This window comes from Mustela nigripes, chromosome 12, assembly GCF_022355385.1.
Source record: "Mustela nigripes isolate SB6536 chromosome 12, MUSNIG.SB6536, whole genome shotgun sequence".
NCBI classification, from domain to species: Eukaryota; Metazoa; Chordata; class Mammalia; order Carnivora; family Mustelidae; genus Mustela; species Mustela nigripes.
The window spans coordinates 4,775,260-4,795,852 of NC_081568.1; the positions used below are offsets into that span (position 1 = coordinate 4,775,260).

General features: G+C 53.7%; 1 protein-coding gene across 1 annotated transcript in view; it reads left to right on the forward strand.

Moving 5' to 3' along the window:
* Positions 1 to 4: 4 nt before the first annotated feature.
* TENT4A (terminal nucleotidyltransferase 4A) overlaps positions 5 to 20,593 on the forward strand; it is a gene marked incomplete at its 5' end in the record, with an annotated part of 45,828 nt that continues 25,239 nt past the window's right edge. Inside the window, one exon of the mRNA XM_059416771.1 lies at positions 5 to 462. Within this exon, the coding sequence (XP_059272754.1) occupies positions 5 to 462 (458 nt within the window). The remainder of the gene's footprint in view (positions 463 to 20,593) is intronic.

A 20,593-nucleotide genomic window follows, 5' to 3' on the forward strand; every position in this document is an offset into this window, starting at 1 on the left:
GCCCCCCGCGCTGCTGACGGCGCTCGGGCCCGCGGCCGAGGGCGCCCGGCGCCTGCACAAGTCGCCGTCGCTGTCGTCGTCGTCGTCGTCCTCGTCCAACGCCGAGTCGGGCACCGAGAGCCCCGGCTGCTCGTCGTCGTCCTCGAGCAGCGCCTCGCTCGGCCGGGCGGGCGGCGGCCGCGGCGGCGCCTTCTTCCACTTCGCCGACGGCCCGCCGAGCGCCCCCGGCGCGGCCAACGGGCACCCCGGGCCGCGCGGCCCCGCGCCCGCCGGCTCCCCGCCGCAGCACCAGTTCCACCCGGGCCGCCGGAAACGCGAGAACAAGGCCAGCACCTACGGCCTCAACTACCTGCTGTCGGGCAGCCGCGCGGCCGCGCTCAGCGGAGGGGGCGGCCCCGGGCCCCAGGCGCCGCGGCCCGGCACGCCGTGGAAGAGCCGCGCGTACAGCCCCGGCATCCAGGGGTGAGTGCGGGGCGCGCGGGGGGCGCCGGCGGCGACCGCGCCGGAAGGCTTCTCCTTGCGCTGCACAGTAGACGCTGGTGCAGAGGAGCGGCGGGCTGCGGCTGCGATCCCCGGACCGACCGCGGAGGACGGCGGCCGCCGCGCCCGCCTTGGGCCCCTGGAAGGGGGTCTGGGGCCCTTCACCTTCTTCCCTCTCCCCAGACCTGTTGGGGACCCCGTGTCAAAGTGGGGCGCAGATGGGTGTGCAGCTTTATGTCAGCTGCAGACGGTTTTAGTATTGCCGGGAACTGGAATCGAGTTGAAGGCAGATACTCGTTAAATAATAACTTTTTTTTGAGAAAAATCTTTTTGGAAGATGATTCATTGTCTTTTTTTTTTTTTTTTTTTAATTAGTGATACAATTTAACCAACAGTGAATTTAGAAGTAATTTTTTTGGATGAGGGTGTGTGTGTTATGATTCAATTTTATGCAGAAATTAACATAAAAAGCATTTTTCTAGTTTTGAAAAAGTAGTTGATTGTCTTCAAAGAAGACAAAAACATTTGTACCACGTATTCTTTGGAAGATGCTATTTTTATTTAAAATATTTCCACGTTGGCCTAGAGGGGATTCGAAGTTCTACTTAAGTTTAGTGCAGTTACACATGACAGGGACTCTTTAAAAAAACAAAACGTGGGTGTGGGAGTGTTGGTTGAAACAGTCCCAGGTGAGGCTGCTCAGGTGGGAATGCTCCCTGCCCAGCCCTTTGGCCTTCCTGTGCTTTTCTGAGCATCTAGAAACAAAGCCTTTGTATATAGATATTATGTCGTTATTTTAAGACTTAAATCATAAACTTTCTTTGCAATTCGTATGCTGATTTAAGAGCTGCATAAGGATTTTCCAGGATACTAGGATTTTTTTTTTTTTTTTAACAAATATTAGAGTTCTACTAATCCAGGGATTGTTAGGTGTTGAGATTACTTAAAGTAATTCTTTTTTGTTATAAGTCTGTTCATTCAGGTTGGAATATGGTTAAGTTGATACTACTTTAAAGCAAGTGAGATGCATCCTAAGAGCTTCATGTCCTGCAATTTGTTTCACCTGGTTTGGGTTAGAAGTGTTACATTCTTAAATTCCCTGAAGCCCCAGTGTGCATTTCAGCCCCAGGTAGGAGCCATTCTCCTCTTGCTTCTCTTTCTCCAGTCCTTACTTGGCAAACTGTCCAAGAAAGGGTGGTCTAGAGCGATTTCTCGATGTATAGCATCATACCCGAGTTCCTTGGTTGGGGGGTGGGGTGAGGCATGCAGGTTTCCAGGCTGTCATGTTTCTGGAACTGACTCTGTGTCTTAGCACTAGGAAAATAGGAGGACATGTGGTCTTCACTGGTAGAGCATTTTGGGGTCCAGACGGCCCCAAGTCTTGCTTCTTCCATGAGCTGTTGGCAGTGGTGGCATCATGCCCTTCTGCAAATTACTTAGGTCCTGGAAAATGTTTCCTCACCCTTAGGTTTCTAGAAATCTTCAATACATACATTATTTATTTATTTACTTATTTACTTGAGAGAGGGAGAGAAACACACACCAGGTGTGGGATTGGGGAGGAGGAGTAGAGGGAGAGGGAGAAGCAGGCTCCCCGCTGAGCAGGGAACCAGAATGGGGCTTGATCCCAGGACTCTGGGATTTGGACCTGAGCCGAAGGCAGATGCTTAACTGAGTGAGCCACCCAGGTGCCCGTGCTGGTGCTTTTATTAATAAATAAGCCCACCAAATATGAGGTTCTTTGCTAGGACCTGAGGTAGTAGTTGGCCTGGAAGATGCCCGTCTCTTGATCGTGCCTCTGAACCCTGGCCTCCATCCGCGTGCCCCTGCGCAGCACACACTAGCACAGTGTGCAGATCTTTCCTCCTCCTTGTCTGTCTCCCCCATCTAGTCTTTGATCAGATCTCTTTACCCTCACGCAGCACGGCACTGCTCGCGGAGATTGCTCCAGCGGCCAGCGGTCCTTGCACACACTGTTGCTGGCCCTTGGGCCTCTCCCAGAGTGGCCAGTAGGAGAATCTCCCCCATCAGCAGGTTTGGTTACATCTGTCCCCTTTAGAACGCCATGATGGCATCTCTGCGGTCCTCCTAGGGTTAAAGACTGCAGCCCACAACTAAGCCTGCCTCCTGGGTGCTGCTGCTCTGGGCCCTGCCTGGGGGCCTACTGCGGGTCCTACCCTGCCCCCACCATTGGCCTGTGAGGTTTCTGCTCAGAGGCTGCGTGGAGGGTTGAAGAGTAGGTTCCGAAGCAGCCCAGCCAGGAGTTCCCCGTTTTAACCTACCTGAATAGGAGCCGGTGCAGTCCTGCTCTTGGTGATGCTCCTTCTTTTCTCCTTGGCTGCCTCTGTGGCTGACGTGTACCACTCGGGGTCTGTCCACTTACTGCCATCTCTGCCTAGAGGAGGAGCCTGCTAGGACTGCCTGCCGTGTGTCTGGAAGGGTGGGGTGCCCCGTCTTGGTTTGCTACACGGAATGCTTCTAGCAGGCCACCGTTTGGGGCGGGCGGGACTGAGCAGAGGAGCAGGAAGTCAGAGCAGCCCTTGGACTGTGGAGGTTTGCCTGTGGTCAGAGGAGGGAGGTGTCCCTCATGGTCCTGCCCGTGGCGGGCCGCTGGGCTTATGGCAGCTTTTTGGTATCGAGAAATAAGTCGGTCTAGAACTCGCCGCCAGCCACCAGCTTACTCAGAGTGATGAGGAAGGCCACCACCACGTGTTTCATTTATAGCTCAGAAGGGGAAAGGTCTGTGATGGGAGAGCCCTTGACCTGGTCAGTAGAAAGGAGCCTTGTTGGTGAGTAGTGGCTCAGACTTACTGTGTAGGCCCAGGACAGGTGTTTCTGGAAGGACCATGTCTGTAGTCCCTAGAAAGGCTGAGCCACTGGCTGATGCTGCGGGAGGCTGAGTAGCATCAGCCGAAGCCAGTCGGGCGTTTGCGTGGTGGCGTGTGGAACAGGCACACTGTCTGCTCTTTTCTGGGCTGGAAGGCGTTGCCCTTCGAAACTGTACTGGTGGCCTGGCCTCACAGGGCTGCCGGTCTGCTTCCACCCTTGAGGAGGTGACGAAGCCAGGGGAGGCAGACAGGGATCCAAACGGGAACCCTCGGAGCAGGGAAAGGGAAGCACTTGTCTTGGAGCAGCTGTTTTGTGTCTCCTTTGAACTTTCAAACTTTTGGGAACGGTGTGGAATGTGCTCTCTCCCCTCTACCTGGGTTTCTGACTTAGGGACGTGGGCAGGTGTGGACAGGCTCCTGGGCCCTGCACTTCCCAGCCTCCGGCCCTCGTCACCTTCCCATGCCCTCACCTCCACTTCCTGGCCCAGCGAGTTGTTACGTTGCCCTGGTCAGTGCTGCCGGCTTCAGAAACCTCGTGAGCCTCAAGGCAAAGAAAAGTCCCAGGTGGGGGTGGGGGGAGCTTGGACCCCAGGTGTGTTGCTGCATCCTTACTGGTGCCCTGTAGAGCCCCGGGAGGAGCGCAATGAAACGAGGGAAGGCCCCTGGCCTCTGGCGGGCCCCTGCAGGCCGGGCCCTGACAGGCTTCAGTGTGTGCTTTGGCCATCTGTGGACTGTCCTCTCTGGTGTGCCTGAGTGTGAAATGGTCATGGAGCATCCTTCCTGCCGGGCTTTTAACAGTGTTTATTTTTTGACATTTTCTGTTCAAAATTCAGCTCTTCGTCTGATACTGGTGAGAAACGGACCCGTGTGGTTTGTAGGATGGTGACCCACACCCCGCAGGACTCCGTGTGTGTTTCCTTCACTCTTGTTTGGAGAGGCTGAGCCTGGAGGAGGCTTCAGAAGGCTTCAGGATGCCTCCTCTCCCTCTGTGCTTCCAGCCTGACTTGGCACTACGTAAAGTAGCGTGTGGTGACCCTCTCCCCCAGTGCGTCCTTGTGGGGACCCAGTGGGAGGGTGCAAGTGAAAGCCCAGCAGGGCTCCTGGCAGACGACAGCATCGCCACTCCTGGTGCGTCCTCTCCGTCCCCTGTCCGCCTACACACATCATGGGACACATGGGGGAGGTTAGAATGAGACCTGCCCTGCAAGGTGACAGTAGCACGCACAGGCCTCATTTTCTCAGTGTTCAGCATCTGCGAGCCCTGCGTATGGGGTCGGGCATGGAAGCCGTGCCCGCATTGCTGCTGCGCTGAGCATGTGAAATGAGCTCCTTCTCAGAGGTTCCAGCCCCCTTAGTAAGAGTGTCGCTTGTTCCCACCCAGTATGCCCTGGCCTGTCACTGCAAAGTGAGATCGAACATCTAGGGTGGCGTGCGGGTTGTGAGGAAGTTGCGGAGAGTTGCGCCTGGTTGCTGGTAAGTGAAGATGCACTTACTGCTGACCCTCGGAGAAGGGCTGGACAGACGCCTTGGAAAAGGATTGTGGTATGAAACAGGCTGGAGGAGTCCTGGGGGAAGATAGAGACCTCAAATGTTTTTTGCAGAAAACAACCTTGGTAATGCCCGCGCTGCCACCGCGGGGTGGGGCGGACCCTGTCGCTGCCGGGCTGCCCAGGGCTTGTGAGGGAGGAGCAGTGATGCCGGTGGCTTCTCAGCAGTAGCACGGGTGAGACAGCACCTTGGAGAAAAATTTTTAAGTAAATGTTTTAAAGTATCAATTTTTCATAACTTTGGGATTTTTCAAGGTAAAGCCTCAGACTTCCTTTGGGCACTATTTAATAAGAAATTTTGTTTCCCGCTGTAAATGGAATCGTGTACGTCCGATGGGTGGAGGCATCATGGTTATCCTGGGAAATGAGGACTTCTTGCGCATTGGTTTAGGACCTGTTTTTTACGGTGCAGAATGAAAGAAGCTATTAAAAAGCAAGACGGGGGCACCTGAGGGGCTCAGAGGGTTAAAGCCTCTGTCTTCGGCTCAGGTCATGATCTCAGGGTCCTGGGATCAAGCCCTGAATTGGGCTCTCTGCTCAGCAGGGACCCTGCTTCCATCTCTCTCTATTTCTCTCTCTCTCTGCCTGCCTGCCTACTTGTGATCTCTGTCAAGTAAATAAATTAAATCTTTAAAACAAACAAACAAAAAAACCAAGACCGAGCAAACAGCAGCCTGTGATGTTGAAGTTGAGAAAAGCTGTGTTGCTGCTGCACTTGGACGCGGGCTGACAGGTGACGGGGCGCGGTGTCCTGCTCACGGGGTCTCGAGGAGACTGCTGCTGGCCGTGACTCTGGAGAGGCCCCTCTGGACTCTCTGGTGTGAAGGCTGCTGGGTGAGTGTGGCACCGGCGTAAAGGCAGATGGGTGACCTCGGTGACTGAGACAGTTGCCCGAGATGCCTGTCCCCCATGCCAATCTGTGTCCCAGGTGAGGTGGTCAGGGGTGCATCTTCTTACAGTGCAGGATTTGCACCGCACATTAAATGGCTTACTCCGGGGTTTCCAGGCCGCAGTTATTCTTTGTGGCCGTGTGACAAATGAGCATAAACTTAGCAGCTTAAACCAATACTCCTTTACTGTCTCATGGACTCTGTGTGTCAGAGGTTGGGACAGCTGGGTTGGCTTCCTGCTCAGGCTCTCACCAGGGTGCAGGCACGGCGTTGGCTGCTGCGTTCCTGACTGGAGCCCAGGCTCCTCTTGCATACTGCTGGCGAATTCAGTTCCTTGCTATTGCAGGACTTAGGTCCCCCATACTTTGCTAGCTGCCAGTTGGGGGACTGTCTCAGCACCGTAAAGCCATCTCTGCCTGCCTTGGCTTGTGGTCCCCCCATCTGCACACTGGCAACAGAGCTTTGACTCTCTCTGGCCACACCTGTGCCAGCTGGCGGAGGCCCTCTGCTGGAAGGGCTTGTGTGTTTGCGTCAGGCTCTTTCAGGTAGTTGTCTCTCTTAAGGGCATGTGGGGATGATTTTGTCTCCGCCACGGTTCTGAGGCTTGGGGCATGGGGTCTTCTGGAGGCTTCCTTCCATGGCTGAGGGCATGCTCCTGTAGGTAGACTAAACCATGTGGTTGTCTTTTCCAGCACTTCTCTCCCTCGACTGGACTCCGGCCCACTGTGATGACTCTGGTAGACTGTTGTCTGTCCTCTGGCTTGGTCGTCACGACTGAACTCAGGCAACCAGAGACTAGCTCTCGGGGCCTTTCTGTGCTTGTCTCCTGTGTCACCTAAGAGACGTGTATGTGAAAGCCGTGTGAACGAGTACATGAGAACTACCGCAGTTGAAAAGTCCTGTTCCTGAGGCCACGTGCACTGGGCAGCTTGGGAAAGCTGTTATTCCTCTCGGGGGTCGGCGGGGATGCGACATGATTCACTCATGTTGCCTCTGGAATTTAGGTCTAAGCACATAACAGACCATGTGTGCTTTGCACAAGACCCCACACCGTGTGTACAGCAGCCCGAGTTAATGCGAGTGGGCGCCTCCCCCTCCACAGGCTGTGGCCCTCGCTTCAGAGCAAGCACACTCCCACGCAGTTCTTCCGTGGCCTCTTCCTGTGGAGTGACCGCCGCTCATACACAACTGACCATTGACCGCTGGTCTTAGGGGCCGTGTCTTAGCTGCATCCCCAGGGCCAAGTGGGTGCTGCTGGCCAGCTCTGCATCAGGCTCTGATGAATGAGTGAGCGTGCGTGACAGGGTCTGGCCGCTTAGGTGGTTTAGGTCAGATGCTGAAAGTAACTTTGTTGTCTTGGAATTTTTGAAGATTTGATTGCCAACTCTGAAGTTACTTAAGTGCAGAGTATTAAAGTAAAATTGATTGTAGTTTTTCTGTTTATCTTCCCAAAGAGTGTGGTTAAACCAGTTTTATACCTTGCAGTGTAGAATCAAAAGCAGAAAGCTCTCAAAAAATTGTGTTTGAAAGGCATTTCCACTTAGATTTAGCAAGCTTCTCTTTGTTGTTCGAAAATTAATACCTAACCATGGCAAAGTCTGAAAACTTAGGGAAGTATGAAGATACATTGCCTGTCCTTCAGCCACCTGCTGAGTGTCCTGGGATCAGGCTGAGCATGGCCTGAGCTCAGGGGCGTGTGCTCCGAGCCCTAGCAGCAAGGAGGAGACGCTGGCTCTCCCTCGTGGCAGAGCGGTCCCTGCTCGGGGGTCTGTCTGTCTCCAGGCTGATGGGGCAGGCTCGGTGGGAGTGTCTCTGAGGTTCCCATTGGCAGGGAATGTCTTTCATTGTCAGAGATGTGCCTTTTTATTGTGGGTTTGTGCTCTTTTTAATTCCCAGATCAGTTGCTCTGTAGAACCATTTAGGTCCTCCTGTGGTTTAAGACTGGAGTTAATTTCCTAAGTGATAACATGTGGATGTAGGTGGTTTCTATCTTTCCGTATTTGAGAGAGATTTCAGATCGTCGTGTTTCTGGAATCCGGTGGATCTGAAGCCATGGCTGGGATGCAGGAGTGGAAGGGAAATGAAAAATCAGATCCTTCTGTTTTTTGCTCGGAGCCCTTCGGCTGCGATCTGCACGTGGCCTTGAGCTCCCTTGGTTCTCCTGTGCTCCGCTCCCCTGTAGCCTCATGCACAGGCCTGGTGTTGACTGATTTCATGCTGGTTCCTGACTTTTGCGCCTCGGTTTCCCCACCTGGGAAGTACGTCCACGACATAGCCCTGGCAGGATGTGCTAAACAGAGGAGACTTGGAAGTGCCATGTGAATTGTGACGTGGAGAGCTGAGCAGGCCACTCCTTTCCTTCCCTTTTCTCCTCTCTTCTCGGAGGAAATTGAAACCAAAAATTAGGCGGGGCACATTGCCAACTGGACAGAAAAGGCCTTTTGCTCCGGGTTTGAAAATACAAGTTTCCCTCTCAGGCCCGAGCTTTTCTCAGAGAAGCTGCTAAAAGCCTGAAGGTCCGAGTCTTCAGGAACCCACGCGGTATCGTGAGACGCTTCTCCCTTGGAGTCAAGGCATTCTTTTCTGATTTTAAAAATTTAAACCGTGCCTGAGTAACGTGTTCTGAGGGTCTTAAATTAAGCGTCTTTCCAGATCTTTCCGGGCACCGCTCTAGTATCAGCTGTGTGGCTTCATGCGACCGGTGGGGGGCGGTTTAGGATTTCGGGTTCTGTGCACATAGTAGGAGTGCGTGCTCTTTCTCTGAGCGCTTTGCAGCTTCAGGCTTGGCCTCTGTGAACGGTGGGACAGGGCGCTGTGGCGCGCTCTGTGAGGGCGGCCGGGCCCGGGTTTTGTGCGGCCCGACCAGTTGCTGCTGGCTCCGTGTGGCCCTGGAGCGCTTGCCGTGCGCCTGATGCAGCTGTGGAACTGAATCTTAATTGCATTTCATTTTAATGAACACTTAAGTAGCCTTCTGACTTCTGACAGTGCCGACCTAGAGTAGCTTTAGACTCTCTTTATTGCAAACTCAGTAGTTGGTTCGGTAACTGCTGCCTAAATGAATCCAAACTGCAAACAGCTGCGGAAGCCGTGGTGCTCAGCGAGCCACCCCTGGAAAGCTCTAGAATTGGCGTTTCTGAGTTTCCAGCGGGTCTTCATCTCAAAGGGCCACCATTTCAGTTGCGCACACAGCATGGTCTCAGTCACGCAGAGTGCGACGCGGAACAACTCAGTCCAGCCTGGTGGGGGGGGGGGGTGGCGGGGGGCAGCGCTCCTGCCCGGAGCCTCTGCTCTTCTCGGGCACTCGGGGCAGCCACGGCTCCGGGGGCGGGGGCTCCGCCGGGGTGGGCTCTCGGGTCGCTTGCAGGAGGGTCGTGCGTTCTCCGAGCAGGCCTCGAGATGGGTACCACACACAGAAAGCTGAAGCCTGGCCAGGCCGACATCCTCCTGGCCTGCTGGGGGAAGGGGACCTCTTCAGGACTTGGGAGGGGGTGGCAGCTCGCCCTGTGAAGCCAGCCTCCGTGTGGCTGTAAGGGGACATTGCAAATCGAGGGAGAGAGAGATCGAGGGAGAGAGAGAACCTGGGGGCACCTGGAGTCAGATGGCAGATGATGGAGATGCTGGGGGTGGGCTTGGGGGGCTTTGTGGGGGAGGGTCTGCAGGGTCTGCTCCGGTTCACTGAAGGTCCCGCTTTCTGCAGACCGTCCCGGACTGTGGGGCAGGCGGGGCTCCTCCCGTCTGGATTTTTCTGGCAAGTTGTCGTCCGGGAAGAGTGGAGCAGTTGGTGAGTTGCTGTTTCAACTGAAGACTGTTGAAAGCCGGAAGCAGGGCCAGTGAGCGTCTGTTGCCTGCCACCTCCCATTTTTTCTCCTCAATGTTTCGGTTTAAAGAGAGTCAGCTTCAGTAGATGGAGCGTCTCCCCGAGGGGCAGCCAGGCAGTCGGAGAGCTGCAGCCCCCCAGCGGGCGCGTGGGGCGGGAGAGCCCGTGCAGGGGTGCCGGGATCAAGAGCAGGACGCAGGGACAAGGCGACCTGGCAGAGGTGGCGGCCTGCGTGCAACGCGCTTCAGGTTTTTGGTTATTAGCATCTTCTCTAAACTGAAGCAATCAGAGTTTTAAAAATAGAAGGAGAACCTGAAGAGATGGCCGGCCTGGGAAAGAGGACACACACCTTCCTCGGTGGCGCCCTGCGGAGGTCCTCGAGTACCACGGAGCGTCTGCGGCCCCGTCAGAGGCTGGCTCCAGGAGACTGAGCAGCCCCCCGCGGCCGCGGCAAGCACGTGGGGTGGAGACCAAGCTCCAGAGAAAGGGGACCTGTGCGAACTGCCCCAGGTTAAGGTTTGGGATGAACTGCAACTCACAAAATTGTTAAGAGTAAAAATGGCCTTTTTGGAGGGCTTTTGGGGTAAGACTATTGGAAGTGAGCAGCTTGTAGCTGGGGAAGAGGCCCTGTGTTCTCTGGCCTTCCTTTGCAGCTGCTGTCTCCGCCTCTCCTTCGCTGCCACCGAGCGAGTGGTTTTCCGCACTTGTCACTGTCACATGTGTGTACTGTGCCCCGTTGAGCCCACAGGCCTTCATGCTGCGCCCCCCGCCGCCCTCCCGGGTGCGGAGCAGGGGCGCAGCTCGGAGCACAGGGGTTGGCTAGCTCGCACGACAGGTCAGTGAAGCACTGGCTTTGGAACCCAGGCAGTCTGAGGCCACAGCATTTCTTCTTAACCACTAGACGTGCAGAGCAGAGAGGGGGTTGTTCAGAGAGGTCTGGTACTAGCAAGAAAAGAAAGACACGAACCCCAGTCTCTGGGTAGAGACAGGACCTCTCAGGTTGCAGAGACCATCTTTAGGTCTGCCCAGGCTCTGAATGTGCGTCCCAGTCTCCCCAGGAGGAGTTGGAAGTATTTTCTCGCAAACCGGGCCTGCGGTCTGGTGCTGTCCCCTACCTTGCAAGAGTGACTCCTTTAAGTGGTCAGTGACACACACCGCCACCGTGCGTGATGCTGATCCTCTTAACAGTTCTGTTTGCTGATTGCTTTAGTGAGAGGTAATGTCTAAGAGTGTTTTCTGCTGACTTTTAAATGATTATTTTTATTAAGTGGATTTGTGTGTGTGTGTTTAAAAAAAGAAGCTTAGGGCGCCTGGGTGGCTCAGTGGGTTAAGCCGCTGCCTTCGGCTCAGGTCATGATCTCAGGTCCTGGGATCGAGTCCCGCATCGGGCTCTCTGCTCAGCAGGGAGCCTGCTTCCCTCTCTCTCTCTCTCTGCCTGCCTCTCCGACTACTTGTGATTTCTCTCTGTCAAATAAATAAATAAAATATTAAAAAATAAATAAGTAAAAAATAAAAAAAGAAGCTTAAAAATCATGGGGTCCATCCCCCGGCAATAACCAAAATACAATCAGGTGACTGCCACTGTAGACCTCTCCTTTTAAGCCCATGGCGGACGGACACATGAATTGATCAATGGAAATACTTCCAGTGCGAGTCATGTTCTCTTTAAACACGGTTTACTGAATTTTTGATTTTGGTGGAAAGTGAAAATAATGTGGAACCTCTCGGATGGAAATACTAGTTTCTAGGAGGTATTGCCGAGACCAAGAGCATAAATGATGAGGGGCGCCTGGGTGGCTTAGTTGGTTAAGTGACCAACTCTTGGTTTCAGCTCAGGTCATGATCTCAAGGTCACGGGATTGAGCCCCATGTCCTGCTCTCTTCTGGGTGTGGAGTCTGCTTGAGATTCTCTCTCTCCCTCTGCCCTCCCCCCCTCCTTAAAAATGATGAAAAGCTTAAGTGACTGAGTGCAAAAAAATCAAAGGAAAAGTTTTGATGACATCATATCCGTTTGCTTACTGCTGTGTAGTGTACAGCTGTTGTTAGTTCTTGCTGCAGACTGAGTTGCGTCCCCTAAAATCCGTATGTTGAAGCCCCGACCCCAGTGTGACGATGCTTGGGGAAGGGGCCCTTGGAAGTGATTAGGGTTAGATGAGGTCACAGAGGCAGGGTCTCATCCTGGGATTAGTGTCTTTCTAAGAAGGGGCCAGATTGCTTGCTGGCTCTCAGCCCTGTTACAGACCGAGTGAAAAGGCAGCTGTCTGCAAGCCAGGAAGAGGGCTCTCACCGGAGCCTGACTGCGCCGGTCCCCTGATCTTAGACCTGTAGCCTCCAGAACTGTGGGAAATAAATGCCTGTTGTTGGACTTGCCTAGTCTGTGGTGTCCTGTTCCAGCGGCCTGAGCGAACTAAAATAAAATAGCTCTTTCATGTATCTTCACTTCCTGATTTGCACTGAATTATTTTGTCAGCAGCAGTTAGGCGTTTATATTTTGTTCTGTAATTATAATCACTGCCATCTATTGAGCCTTGACTAAGTGCCGAGTCCTGTTCTGAGTACTTTGTCTGGAGTCATGAAATCTTCATGACAGCACCGTGTGGAGGCACTGGCCGCATCCCGCAAGGTCTGGTCGCTGGAAAGCAGCAGGGCCTCTGACCCCAGGCAGTCAGGGTTCCTAGTGACACTGCAGTGCTGCCCGGATGTGGGAGACCACAGTTTGCGGTGGGTGAGTCTCGGTTTTGTATTTACAGAGACGTCCTGCTCCCCACCAGCACTCGTCCCTGGACTCCTTCAGATTTCGGAGTTCTTTGCGTGGTCGGCATGTCTGGGGAGCTCCATGGAGGCTGTGTCCTTGCGGGCAGAGCTTGCAGGAGCGAGGCCGTCTTCCTGGCCTGCGTGTGCTGGAATGAGCTTCACAGCAGCAGACCGTGCTCCTCCGGCTGTGACCCTGGCCTTGCTCCCTGTGGTCCTGGCCCTGAGCTCGGCTGAGCGCCTGGGGCCCCGGCTCCCGCCCTGTGCTCATTCACCAGCTCTGCACGGGGAAGCCTGCGTCAGGATCTTTTTGTTGTGTGTGTTCAGTCAGGTCTTTAAAGAGAGCTAATTGGTGCCGCGTTCCCTGAGGCCTGCTGTGTGTCTCAATACCCATCTCTCGGCCTCAGAATTGCTCCAGAATTGCTCCACGTCTCTGGCTGTGAGTGTCGTCAGAAATCGGAGGCAAGACTCACTCCCCTCTTGGTGAAGGTGGTCCATGTTAGTTAATTTGTTAGTTGCCTTTTGGAAGCCGCCTTCTAGTCCACACATGGCCCTTGGTGCTGCGTCTGGCTCAGTGTGGGCCCCCAGCATCTGTTCTGCCTGGAGCACAGCTTCCCTTCCCCCCCACAGAGCGGGCTGTGCCTTTGCTTCAGGTACACCGGCTCTTCCACGCGACTCTGCGGGGCCTTCTGGGCTCCTCTTCTGCTGGCTGGCAGCGCCTCTGTCCCTCGGGAGACCTTTTCCCCTTGGATGACTTGAATAATTTCTTTTTTCTCTGTTCATCTTGTTGAACTAGGTTCTTGTTGCTCTGGCTCGCGGTGTGTGTCCTTAGCACGGTAGCTCTCCTGTGCCCTCATTCTGCTGACTGTCACCAGGGAACCCCGACATTACTGATGGTTTCTGACCCAGGTTGCTTTTCTATAGAACAAGGTCCTGGAGCAGGTTTTTCCTGAACTTGGCTTGTGTGTCTTCTTCGGTGCTGGGTGTTGGGTGCTGGTGTTGTTTCTGTCGTGTACTGGGTTCCTCTCCTGTTTCTTTTTGTTTGCTGTGGCCTGTTCATGGGGTTGCTGCCAGGGCAGACCTCATAGTCTGTCTTTCTGCTGAGGTGATGTGCGTGTGTTCCTGCTGTGCACCTTCCGCCTCACTGAGAAATTTCAGCTCAGGCTACAGGCTTGAGAGGCTGGCCATGTCCTGGGCTAGCTTTTCTGGGACTTGGCAGCCCCGTGGGGAGAGGGGACAGGCTTGGGGCAGTCGGCAGGCACCTTTGTCAGGGCCCAAGTCTTCCAGAAGGGCTCCGGCTTTCTCAGGCCTCTTTGGTCCCCTTCTTCCTGGCCACTGGGTATCTTCCGAAGCCTGGCACTCTTGTTTGCCCCACAGTTGGCCCAGGGTTGCTGCATTCCAGACTGACGGTGCCTCTGTTCCCAAGGCCACACGGGCTTCTCCTGGTTCCCGAAGCCTCCCAACCTCGTCCTGGCTGCTGGGGCCTCGGCCTGCTCTTCCTTTTCCCCGGATGCTGCCCTGACCTGTGTGTGTCCGGCCGCCACTTGCTGTTCTGTCCGGGTTCCAGTACCGGCCCCTCACCACCTAACCCGGGAGCCATGGGCATGGCCATGGGCCACCAGTTGGCAGAGTGCACTCTGTGCCCTCTGGTTTATTTTGGGGATCATTTCCCCTCTCCATGCTGCCCTGGCTCCGCTCCCAGCTCAGAGCAAGGGCCTCAGTGGGTCGCGCTCACGGCTCTGTAGCCAGTGTCAGAATAGTCGGGCTGTGGGAAATCACCGGACAGAGGCGTCTGCTTTCCACGCGTCCATGTTGACTTTGACCTTTGGCTCCGCTAAGTCCTTTCCTGTCCTTCCAGTTTTGGCAGTGTTCCAGCATTCTTGTGTTTTTTTCTTAAAAATTGTTTCTGGTCATCTTGGTGGGGCCTTGGGAGGTCGGTGAGTGTGATGTCTAGTTTGGACCCAGGAGAACTGGTGCACATGACTCGTTTCCTCCTTCCAACTAGTTGGCATCAAACCTGGCTGACTGACTGACAAGTCAGTGCTCTGTGTCAGCTTTGCCTCTCTGGACTTAACTGCGTACACGTATCGGATACAGTGAAGTGCGGCAGCTTCCTTCCTGTAGACCTCCCAGGTGCACCGACGCGCTCGCGTGGGGGCCAGACCCGGCTCTCGGTGGCGCTGGCGTCCGGCAGGTGATGAGTGTCCGCTGTGCGCGTGTCTGCGGGCCACGTGGAACTGGACACGGGCTCCGTGGGTGCTTCACCGGTCTTGGTGATCATCACATCCCCTGTGGGGCACTGAGACGATGTGTCCCGTTAGAACAGCAGCACCGGAAGTGAGACTCCTCCTATCTGGCCTCTGATACCTGCTGAGGGGTCAAGGTGAGGCAGGCAGCCTGTCGGAACAGGGCAGTGCGGGGAGGGGGCCGGGGAGGGGGCCGAGTGGGCGGGTTCGCGCTCTGCAGGAAGCCAACAGGGCTGGGTGGCTGGGGGCCGGGAGGCTCCAGGGAGCGCCTGGAGCCGTGGGAGCAGCGGGAGCCGTGGGAGCTGTGCTGCCCTGCCTGAGCTCTTCAAGCAAGACGCGCGCCGCTGGCAGGTGCTTTACGGGCCGAGCCGTCCGGAGAAGGGGAGGTGATGGTGCTTACGGGGATCGTGCTCAGTGACGTGTCGCACGGAGCCCGCACGGAGCCGGCACGGAGCCGGCAGGTGGCAGATGTCAGCTAATAATATGGATATGATGCACTCACCAACGAGTGGTGGGCTTTTTCCCGGCGAGCCTAAATGTAGCCTCCGAATCTTCTCTCAGCTGTGTGACCGCAGTGCCTGTGTGGAGAGCGGCCCGCGGAGAAGGCCTGTTCGCTGCGCTTGTGGTGGTGTGGCCAGAGCGCTGCGCTGCTTCAGACCAACCCTCTTCCTCAGACACGTCTCCTCCGGGCCGGTTCTCCCGCATCTGCAGAGGATTTTCTGGGATCGTAGGGGCGGTGTTTCTAGGAGCCCTGTCTGGTGGGGGGAGGCTGTGCCGCAGTCGGGAGTCCCTTCCAGAACCAGTGGCTCGGGTGGCTCTAGAGCCAGAACTTGAGGGCTGAAGGGACCTGTAGCCTGCTGGACTTGACGCTGAGCCGTCCGTGGGGTCCCCTGGGCCTCCGCGGTGCCGGGCCTGGCTCACTCGTGGCCTGGGACGGAGCCAGAAGGAGATGCCCCTACGGCGGCCCCTAGAGGAGAGGCAGGAGACCAGAGAATGAACACAAGCACACAGAGTTCTGCCCTGTGACCTTTGGGGGTGAAGTTGGTGTCAATTAACCAAGCCAGACAGAGTAATGCTTTTTTTGGGAGGGGGTTATGATTATAAAAACAGTAATGTACTTATTGAAGAAGTTTGGAAGATACAGAAGAGAAATTACCCTTAATTTTCCTGCTGACATTTGAGCATATTTCCATGGTTTTTAATGCTACTCTAAATACAGTGCACAGATGGCCTCTTGTATTTGTTTAAATCGGATTCAAGATAAGTGGTTCCTCTGGTCATTGAAAAGCTCTTTTAAACAATTTAAAAATATTACATGGATGTACATGATTCTCTAAATAAAGTTCTGTTTACAACTTTCTACTCTTTATAAAGGGACCCACAGTGAGTTTCTGCCCGTGTTTCTGTATGTTGGGTCACCCGGGTGTGGCTTGAGCTTTCACAGCTCTGGGTCCGAGTTTTGGCGGCATGATACTGGCTGGTGACCATCGACCTAATGAATACTTAAGTTTTCTCATCTGTGATACGGAGACAGTAGTATTTGCTTTGAAGACTGTTTGGGAGGCTCTGATGAAAATGCCACTAACGTGGACAGTCCTGGCTGGTGTTCCCCAGAACGCTAACGTTTTCAGACTCTCACTAATCTTCCTCACAGGATCTTCCCAGCTCACTTTCCCAGTGAAAAAGGCTCTCTGGAAAGGCGACAGAACATACAGCTATTTTCATTTCAAAAACGATGCAGCTAGTTCAGCTGGCGAGCAAGGCTGGGGACCCTGGCTTTTTGACATAGCCACGTGGTTCCCTCTGAGTCCCCTCTAGGTGGCTGCAGTAGTTGCTGATTATGTTGTGGCTGCCTTGCGTGCCTTGGGGCCGGTGGCCTGTGCCGGCGCAGGAGAAAGCAGCACAGTGTAGTGCCGTTTTGGCCCCTCCCTGCCCCCCAAGCAGCTCTCCTGGCTGTGAGCTCCTCCAGAGGCTTGAAGGCCCTGGATTGCATTGTGGGCTCTCTAGGACACCAGAGTCAGGAGACTGAGTTCTTTGGCCATTTTTGCCCCATGCTGGGTTATGGACGTGCTAAGCAAGTGGTTTTTCTCCAGCTGGTCTTTGGAGCATGGGGTGGTTTGGAGGTTTATAATGCAAAATGGTTCAGAGTAGTACTGACCCTCCGCAGGACTGTTGACTGAGGTTGTGAAGTGCTGAGTTACCTTCAGTCCGGTCTGTAGGTGCTCCCAGGTGCTTTACTAGAGTTTCTCTAGAAGCCATGTCTGAACATCCTTTCTACCAGCGACAGGTAGATTGAGAAGAAATGGTTAAATTAAGAATGTTTGTCATAGCTTAAGTATAAGCTTGTGGTATCTGAGTTCTTGCTCTCTGTTCTGAGGGGAGGAGAAGACGGCTGTGGTTCTCTGGCTCCCGGGTGGCCCCAGGGCCTTTTCTTGCACTTGCAGTGTGCTTGGGTTTCCTTGGCTAAGGCAGAAGAGTGTCATTTCCTTTGTTGGCCTTCAGTTGAGGTTCTGAAGCCCTGTCAGACATGTACCTGAACCAGGGTTCAAAGTGACCGATCCCCCGAGGGGTCTTGGTGGGAAGGGGACAGAGAGCTCACTTTTCTTGGGAGCCGATGGGCAGGGACCAGAGTTAGAGTAGCAGTGATGATTCCAAACTGTAGAGCCTTCTGACCTGGCAGTTTTGTGAATGCTTGGATGGCTTTAGCCTCTTCAACCCAGCTTGGCCTTGACCTGCCCCATGGCAACACTGTGCCCTCCCAGCCCACCCTGCCTACTCCCCCCTCCCCTAGGAGGTACCTCCTTTCCCTGTCTGTTGCTCTCAGCCTCCTCCTCTGGTAGCAGCTTCTCCCAAGGGCGTCACTCTTCCATTAACATATTAAAAGCATTGTAAGGGTAGCTTTGTTCAAAGCTTTTTGGGGAGAGATGGGTACACAGGTGGTCTCTGGAGTGGAGAGATGCTCATGGGGAGGCCCTTAAAGCAGGCTGATGGGAGCCTGGCAGGACAGCTACCCCATTAACAACATAAGTAAGGGAACATTCTGGAAACACACTGGGTTCTAATTTGCAGTTTCAGTTGTCTTTCTTCCATTTTTGAGCTTTTATTAAAACAAAACAAAACACGAAAAACCCAAAAAAACCTTTGAAGGTCTGCCTCAAGGTTTTCTAAGTAATTGGTGCAGGCATTAATTTCCTTGTAATGTAATTAAAAATAAATAAAAAAGGATTTGTGTCAGTAGCTGTATCCACACATGGGTAATTTAAAGAGGATCATTCACGCCTGAAAATGGAAATATTCAGCCATTCCCGTGTGGATGTCTGCACTTGCCGTGGGCTCAGCAGCTCATTTCTTTTTTTTTTTTTTAAGATTTTATTTATTTATTTGACAGAGATCACAAGTAGGCAGAGAGGCAGGCAGAGAGAGAGGGGGAGGCAGACTCCCCGCTGAGCAGAGAGCCCGATGCAGGACTCCATCCCAGGACCCTGAGATCATGACCTGAGCTGAAGGTAGAGGCTTTAACCCACCTGAGCCACCCAGGTATCCCTCAGCAGCTCATTCTTTCTAGTTAGGGTCTGTACCTGCGCTTGCCTCTTGCCAGTCTGTGCCTGTGCCCGAGGGGTGCGGCCCGAGTCCCTCGTCCCACTGCAAGTCCATCAGCACTTTAACGTCCGTACCACTCCAGCAGTTAACTCCAAAATGGTTTTCACTAAGACATGATTTGGGCAAAAATTTAGACCGTGAACATTGTGGAGCCAAGGGGAAGGAGCTCCAATTTCTGAGAAACCGCTGGCTTTTTAAGGCTTTTGAAAGGTTTTAAGAAGAGTTGGGCAGGGTAGGGCAGGGGAGATGGAATAAATTAACAGTGGAAGATGATTTCTAGTATTTTCTGTTGCATTTTCCATTGTAATGGAAAGCTTGGTTTTCCCCCAGCATTTGGAATTGACCAAGTTCACGGGGGATGTTCCGGGTAAACTGGGACCTGTGGCTAACAGTATGGACAGGGACCATGGGGACGGGCCCTGGGAACCAGTGTTTTGGGTTTAAGATCTCAGGGAGCTGGACAAGTCCAACATTGTGACCCTTTAGAGCGTGTTTGGAGGTTCAGATGCTGAAAGCTAGAGGCCATGTTGGAGGTCGCACACGTGTTCATCTGCCTTCCCTGTTCCCCTAAGAAAGTGATGCATAAAATCTGCCCTGACCATTGCTTTCTTTAGAAGAAACAATGGGATTTAAAATCCCTGGGAGCAGACAAAGCCCCCTGTGCTTCTCCCCTCACAGGCCGGCATCATTCACCGTCAGGGGTGGTTCCTTTGCCCCCGTTCTTCCCATGCTGTTTTATTTAAAATACATTTCATTGTCTTCACTTTGGGCCCCGTGTTTGTGTGCTTTACCTGCTGCAGCACATCTGCCCGTCCTCCCTGGGGAATACACAGAAGTCTCCTTTGGGCCACTTGCAGTTTGTGCTGGGCTGGGAGAGGGGTTGGGGCCTGGCTCTGCCTGGGGCCTGTTTGCCCAAGTCCCCCCAGTGAGGGAGGCACTTGCCTGAGGCACCTGCAGAACCAGTGCCCCATGGCCCTGACCCCAGGCTCTGAGAACCATGGAACCCCACCAGCTCAGCTTCGAAAATCAGAAATCACCCTTCCGCAGTGGGTTGTCTGTGTTCATCAATAGCTCTATTTGCTGTGAATCAGATAGTTTGACTTGGTAACTGAATAATACATCTTTCACCTTTTAAAATAGCCCATGGAATTGGGTTTCACAAATATTTACAGCAACCATACACCAGTTGCTCATAAGATAGACACTAAAATGTTGCTGACCTTCATTATTTGGTACTAAAAGCAGAAATTAATTTGGGAAATGTACTAAAAATTGAGCAGTCATTACCCTTTGAACGGTTGGACTCCTGTAAGAGAGCAGTTGTAGATGAGAAACGCCTTTCTCATTTCATTACAGAGCTTTATTTTCTAGTATTCTAGGATTTAGTTTAAAAGTACACCGGAGAATAATGCTTCGGAGGTCCAGTGCTTTTGTGATTAAAACTGAAAGTTACTGCAAGCCAGCCTCACCATGTCCATCTTAAAATACCCAGAAAAGGAATCATTCGGGGCTCGCTCCACTGTGATGTGCCAGTGTGAGAATCTCCCGGATCGAATCTCAGAGTTGCACCTGGTCTGTACCAGCCGTTGCCTTGGCCGGAGTGTCCGCCGCGTTCTGCTTCCAGAGACGGGCCGTCCGGGGTGTGCCATGCACTCCCGTGGTCCTGCTCTTGTGCACAGGGCAGCAGCCCTCCTTCCCCACTGCCCATGCCCAAGCCGGTGACCTCCTGCAGGGTGAGGCGAGCATCTGTGTGCTCTCTCCACGGCACCGGGTGCACTTGGCTTCTTGGCTCCGTGCAGAGGTTCCTGACTCGATTCATGGCTCTGTGGCTGGACAGTGGCTGAGTGGGCCTCGCCTTCGTGTGGGTCCTGGCTACATACTCTTGTTGCTCCCCAAGCATGTCATATGGTCAGCTTCTAATCCCGTATCCTGCTGGGTTCGAGGTGTCATTGCATGCAAAAAGTCGAACCATTTGAATCAAGCTGCCGTTTTTGTGGGTCGGAAATACAAACTTTGTATATAGGCACCTTCCTGTAGGGATCAGCTGACCTAAAAAGATGCACCGTTGTGCAGTGTACCATGAAGGAAGAAAAACGCTTACTTTTGAACTGATCTGGTGCCCAGCCACGCATGGAAACTTGCCTCCCCATTTCAGACCTGTGAGTGCTTCCTAGTGAAGATGGAACAATCGTCTGCCCGGCTCCGTAATTAGATCAGTTTCTTCGGAAATGCCCTAATCAGCACCGCTGTTACTGACCTCTTCTTGGGCCGTCAAAGCCTAGCTTCATTGTAGCGCGGAACACGTGTTGAAATGACATCAAGAGCTGTAACACCTAGCTTTGGCAGACATGGTTTGTGTCCACATTTAGCCCCAAGGATTTAAAACGTTTGTTTTAGAGGAAGTTTAGAAAAGAGAGTCCGGAGACCTACTAGG